The 6,424-nt window shown below is 41.3% G+C and overlaps 2 protein-coding genes across 3 annotated transcripts in view; one reads left to right on the forward strand and one right to left on the reverse strand.

Annotated features, from left to right (window-relative positions):
- SARC_07026 overlaps positions 1-2,099 on the forward strand; it is a 3,046-nt gene extending 947 nt beyond the window's left edge. The window contains exons 2-4 of one of the 2 annotated variants that reach the window (XM_014299043.1): positions 329-435; positions 743-900; positions 1,490-2,099. In XM_014299043.1, coding sequence (XP_014154518.1) covers positions 329-435; positions 743-892 — 257 coding nt within the window. In that variant the 3' untranslated portion in view covers positions 893-900; positions 1,490-2,099. The remainder of the gene's footprint in view (positions 1-328; positions 436-742; positions 901-1,489) is intronic. The other variant, XM_014299044.1, reaches the window with a different exon arrangement.
- Positions 2,100-3,967: 1,868 nt separating this feature from the next.
- Positions 3,968-6,424, reverse strand: part of SARC_07027 (hypothetical protein) — a 3,739-nt gene continuing 1,282 nt past the window's right edge. Inside the window, exons 2-4 of the mRNA XM_014299045.1 lie at positions 6,074-6,240; positions 4,901-4,985; positions 3,968-4,113 (exon numbers count right to left, since the gene is read on the reverse strand). Of these exons, the coding sequence (XP_014154520.1) occupies positions 4,018-4,113; positions 4,901-4,985; positions 6,074-6,240 (348 nt within the window). The 3' untranslated portion in view covers positions 3,968-4,017. The remainder of the gene's footprint in view (positions 4,114-4,900; positions 4,986-6,073; positions 6,241-6,424) is intronic.

The raw sequence follows: 6,424 nt of genomic DNA on the forward strand, positions 1-6,424 counted from the left end.
GTGTTTGTGTCTGTATGTATGTATTTACGTACTAAAGTATGTTTTATCTATTTATGTTTTGCATGTAAGTATCTATATATGTATTGTATATATATATATTTCTATATTTCTATATTTCTATATTACTATTTTCTTATATATATATATATAAGAGCATGTATGTATGTATGTATATATATTTTCAAAGGAGCGTTTTCATAAACACAAAGTTCCGATCTTGACAACAATATTACTTTTGTATTTCTGTCACAATTTTCATTGAGCATTGGAGCACTCTTGTGTGAAAACCTCGTCAAAGTGCTCATACGCGTTACCAATTTCCGCTCAGAGCCTGACTATGATGAAAAAGTGCGTCAAAACATGAAGAGCATTCGTGCGAAGCAGCAAGAACTTCACGAGCAGAAAGTACAGGAAGCCGCGGAGCTACGGAAGTTGGTATGTGGTGCCTGCGTAGTATTGGATCATTATTCGTGCGATATAAACCCGGTCTTGAAGTTTATCAATGACTGAGTCGGTTGGGTCATGGTTTGATTTGAACGCGATCATTTTATTGAAATATATGATATCGGTGTTGTGATAAGTGTCAGATTTAATGTTAGCGCTGGGTTCCTTCGTATTAGGTTGTATATATTATGGGTTTTCTTCTTCTGGACAATCCAGTCTCGGTGGCAGGATTTATAATTGTAGAATAAGGACGAAGGAGGGTACACTTTTCTTTTTGTGTGGTGCTGTTTGTACACAGCGTGAGGAAGAAGCTCGCGAGTCAAAGATTGACGAATACGACAGAACACTTGGCAACGGACAAGGCTTTGTATTAGGGGATGGAACACCAAAGCCCAAGCCGAAACCCAAATCGAAGAAGTCTCATGTATCCGCTGCCAATGGTACATAGATGTAATGGTGCGTATTATGTGGCTTAGGCTACAGCGAGGTAGCCGGCGTACTGTGATTGTTGGCATGAGTTTCTTTCGCTGTGTGAAGCGAATATCCGTGTGATAGTCCTTCGTGGTCCATCTTAAAGTGCCAATAGGCAGTGAGGTCCATTCACAGTCAAAGCCGAACACACGCAGTGCTAAGGTTTGTCGAGAGAATACCTGCGAGCGATTCATGCTTGCAGTTTATCCGCTTAGCTTGCCATTTACTCCTTTTACTAATCAAGGCCGTGTTCGTTTATTTATGGTGTTGATATTTTCTCTGGGGGTATCCGTCCATTAATAGAATTCGGATGGGTGTTCACTTTAATGTTTCGGCCAGACTAGGACTAACATGCTATGAAGTCTCTCGATTGTCCACTCGCACTAACTCAATTTTCGACTCGGGCTTACTCTTGTTTTGTATTCTGCAAATGCCAGTCCTGCATATCCTGTCACGGTACGTTGTATTCGTGTGTGTGTTGTCCATACATGAGATTGTGGTCTAATAAATGATCATATTTGTCCCCTATATGGTGAAGTTTTTGCTCACGCATGTATTCTCGCACCTTGTACAGATGGTGGTTACTTTCCGCTTGGGGGCGGTGGTAGTGGTGGTGGTGGCCGATTCAGATCCCAACGAAACGTTAGACGCGGGTGAGCTTAGTGGTCCACATCCTGGCTCGTGATACAAAGATGCGTAAGGTATGCGTAGTGATACGTAGTCGAAAACGCAGTCTGTGCCACATTCTAATACACACCCGCTTATGTGTGTATGGAAGGAGCTGGAGAATGTGCTAATCAAGCGAACTATAGTCAGCTACTCCTAACAAGGAATACAACAATCATCCTGTCCTGCGCTGGACGATCACATCGACTGATCTCATGCAGGGCTGGAGAGGCCAATGCATCGCTGCTCTGAACGCATGTGGATCCCCATGCAGAGAGGTGTTAATTCGTCTCTCACACTTTGAGGATATGTTGCCATGGGGCGGCAGATGGTGTTTCTCTTTTGTGATTGGTCATTTTCAACCGGAATATCTCGGCGGGCAACGGGTGGGTATACCAGACCTTCACACCTATGACTGTGCCCATGCTAATTGCGAAGTCTCGCGTGCACGGATACACGACAATCGGAATGCGGTATAGATCTGCATGCAATAAAATATATTACTGTTTATTAAGTACGAGTACTCGCGCCTATTCAATTCAGTATACTCGTCTTTGGCACTAGAAAAGTTTTACTTCATGCCACACTACACCTTTGTAGTCACCAATATATCAAGAATACACACACACACAATCACGCACGAGTTGTATAGAGTGGCAAACACGTGAGTATATAGTGCTACACAATCATGTGTTTAGTTACTTTTGACACATGTACGCTGGCGTGTGCACATTATATTGAGAAATCGTCCTAAATATAATAAGGCGAATATGTACAATTAATGCACATTAGGTGTCATGTGTTTCTACTTAGATTCATAGGAGCTGCAGTAGTAAGTATTGGATGTACATATCGGTCTGAGATTACAAGGCGATATTTCTCGGTATCATGTTTAATTGACGGTGTCATATTCGTACTTGTTCACTTAGCGCTTGGTCGATTGTTCGATTGGGACCTGAATCGTAAATCCACTGGTATGAGCGCGCTTCGAAATATAATCTGTGCTGTTTTCAGTTAGTTGTCAGCCAAATGAGCCAGGTAGAGGGCAATATAATATAACACTGTTGAGTATTAGGCGTGTACAACTCCTCGCCAGGTTATGGCGATTGCATGCAGACACTACCTGGTCAATAGTATTTACAACCACCAACAAAGATGCGTGACCAACAACAATTAACTACGCCTCTTGGCACTGCTCTACTTGTCTCGTATCACCAACTCATTTCAAAACATTAGTTTGCTGTACTATGTTGATCTGTACGGTCATGACACGTACACGTCAACTACGGAGGCATCTAGTATTTTACTATTATCTCCCATTTTGAGCAAAAGGCTTGTTTGTAGTTTTCTTCAATTAACGGAGATTTCTTCTCTGACTACAATGAGTGACTAGCACAGGCCACTGTCGAGATCAGAAATCGGAGCAGTACTGTATAGCATTCATGTACTCTACTCTAAACATTGTGAAGTCTTGAAGATTGGGTAGCAAAATGCATCGTTCTCAGAGTGGAAGCTCCTAATGTCCAAATTCTGCAGCTCTACACAACTCGTAAGATGAATTGTGCAGCCAACTACGTTTGCGCCTGTATGGAAATTTAACCAGCGTACAAAAGAGAGTAGTATCTATACCGAACTGCTTCACGATTCGACAGGTGTACAATATGACATTATCAACAAATACAAACTGCATTGAAAATTCGATATGGTATGAGCCTACGGTGAACGGTATTGGACCCCAAGTCGTTCATTGAGTATCTTCGGAAATGATTGTCGTAGAAGTTAAACGGCATTCTTGCCTTTCTTTATCACAATCATTTACTTTTTATAAAGCCTTCGAAAGAAAAATAGGAAGGGTAAATCACTGCACACAAGTCACAACTCAGACGTGGGCATGAATCGCGATGCCGGTAGTAAATATCATAGCCTTGATTTTAGAAGGACACCAAAGAACATATTTGTGAATAGTAAAAGAGTGTGAATTGTGAATTGTGGTGTAAACGTTCAATACAGAACAATAATCGTTAGAATTAAATAGTCTCATACAAGAAACTATTACATAAAGTTATGTAGTATATGTAGTCAACACTACTGATCATAAACAACAAACTAACTCTAATCAGTTTCTCAGTCTGTCAGTTTGTCACCAGCACTGGCCACGATCACCACTCACCAGAGTCCCCAGAAAGATAGAATCGTCACTCACCAGAGGAAGCATTCCAACTTCCATGTTGCTTGGTAATTGAGCAAACAAAATACCAGAATTCTTTCTCGATAGCGAATGTTATTCCAAGCAGAGAGAATGGACTACTCGTCGATGCACACAATCACTGTAGCACACTATAGGTTGAGTGGGGGTCTGAATGACGGCATGTAGACGTCCCGCCTGTTCAAGAAGATATGTACATTTTATTTCGTTCATGTGCGCTACTAATAAATTTACTGGCCAGCCTGCATCCTCGCCCGCTGCATAAGTAATTCATTCATCGCGTATTCTTTCTCCTTCAATGACTTCTCCAGATATTTTTTTTGTTGCTACACATGTGGAGAACAGTAAAAGGATGAGCCAAAAGCAAACAAATGTCCTGCTCCCGTGCTAGACCTCCACCTATCTATTTGTTGCTATAAACGAACAATGGCACGGTGACGTTTACACTACATAAAATCATTTATGTGATGACTTGTACTCTATAATTGTTGCTTCGAAATTAACGGTAGAGTAATCATTGCCTACACGATAACAATGGAACCCCTCGCTTGCTCTAATCGTTGCTCTGAGCTCGGGATAGAAGACTAATTCGTACGATACTCGGAATTTTCACAGTTACAACCGTTTGATCTACATTAGCAGTCTTTAAATATAAATCTATATCAATGCGGCTACTATTACCCGATGCTGGAAAAAAGTCTTCAACGCACAGGCTACTTGAAATTCACTCGAAGGATTGCTTAAGGTAGCAATGTCCAGCTGACAACAATATACAATCGTAAACACAGACACGCATGGCAAATATGAGAGATGGGCTTCAGAGCACTCGCATCGTAAGAAACATGAATTGAGCTAGCAGTAGACACGGCCAAATATACAAACACGCCTGTTTGATACTAAGAAGGCTCGTAGTGGCCTGTCAGCTCACATACTGCGATGTACGAGGCATACGCTAGTGCAATTAAAGCTAAGAGATTTGCTACCACGTACAACGTATACAACTGATGAATAGTATATCATCGGTAAGGCTACAAGCACGAGTGCGCAATGTGCAAACTATTATCGTTGTACACTGTGTACGAAGCACTGCGGAAAGATATCGCAGAGGCATACCTCTAGATTTTTTCGCTCTGTTTGATGTACCAGCTCTTGCTCCTTGAGCCCGTCAGTGATGGTTTTTGTGTCTTGATTGATGAACCTGTATCGGTGATTGAGGGCAGGCAAGTTTTAATTAAATGCTATGCAGCCAGGTGTCGATACTCACCTTGCACTTACGTATAACAGATAACATATACTTGTCCTTCAATATAGTTGTGTTCATTTCTGAGATTTAAAAAAGCTGCCTTGGCTGGTACACACGATGTAGAATCCACTGGGCAAATCGAAGCTGACTTGACCGGACAGCTTTTCAGCTAGGCATTGCTTCGATTGCAAAAAAAAGTGCCTGAGTTGGAAATCATATCCACCCCCGCTTCCGAACATCCTTTCTATCAAGTGATCATATGAAACTGCCCTTAACATGCAAAATATAATTAAGCTGTAACGAATAGCGAATCGCGGTGCTAGGCTAAAACCACAGACGCGTGATAAGAACGCATCAGCCAATATTATTGAAACAGAACTATGAATTTACATCTCGAAGAACCAATTGCATAAAAAGTTGATTGGAATGAGATCATCGATTTACAACGACTCGTTCAAAATTCCCCAAGAAAATACAGCAGAAGAAGCAAAACCAATCAAGCACATATGCCAACCCAGTCTAGTGAGTTTTTTTTTGCGAGTCTACAACCAACAATTGGCCAGAGAACTCCGCATAAATTGCACACGGCATAGTTCGATTGTGTTGGTATGAGTTGGGTGTGTACACTTACAATCTGGGCTAATGCATATTCCAAAGTCAAGTAGGAGTGATGGTATCCGTAAATTCAACATACGTTTAAACTCATCTTACACGTATTTCATAGTGTGACGTACCAATTTGTGCCGGTGTGTACCACCATATAAGACCAACATCAAGCTCGACACATCGTGTCAGCCGTTGCTACAGGTGGAATCAGACGTGATTCACACGGATCACACTTTGGAACATATCGGTGCGAGCGGACTACAAAATATCGACAGAGCCCGACAAAAAAATTGTTTGACAGATCAAATCACTCAACACAAACATAAAGCTATTACAGCAAACCGCTGCAGAAATCAATTCTACTCTCGGACTTCAAGTTTTAAACCTGGTCGCTAGACTCGGAAAACAAAATCTTTCAAAACAGAATCTATACATACAGTCGTCCCACGGCCGTGTAGCACTTTGTGTCTTTGTGCATGCTGGTTAGTTCTTGTGCCGTTAATTGTGTCTTCCGAATGTTACGTTGTTTAACCTCCATGTGGCTCTCCACATATCGAATCTTCTGCTGGTCTTGCATCATTTGCACTTGCGTCTCTTCAAAGACCTACAAACCGTCGTGAAAAACAATGCACATATCAACATCTTACATTTTCACACATGCATACGATATATATTTATGTACACACACACACACATATATATATATATATATATATATATATATATATATATGTGTGTGTGTGTTGTTGTTGTGTGTGTGTGTGTGTGTGTGTGTGTGTGTGTGTGTG

This window comes from Sphaeroforma arctica (assembly GCF_001186125.1).
Source record: "Sphaeroforma arctica JP610 unplaced genomic scaffold supercont1.532, whole genome shotgun sequence".
In the NCBI taxonomy this organism is placed as follows: Eukaryota; class Ichthyosporea; order Ichthyophonida; genus Sphaeroforma; species Sphaeroforma arctica.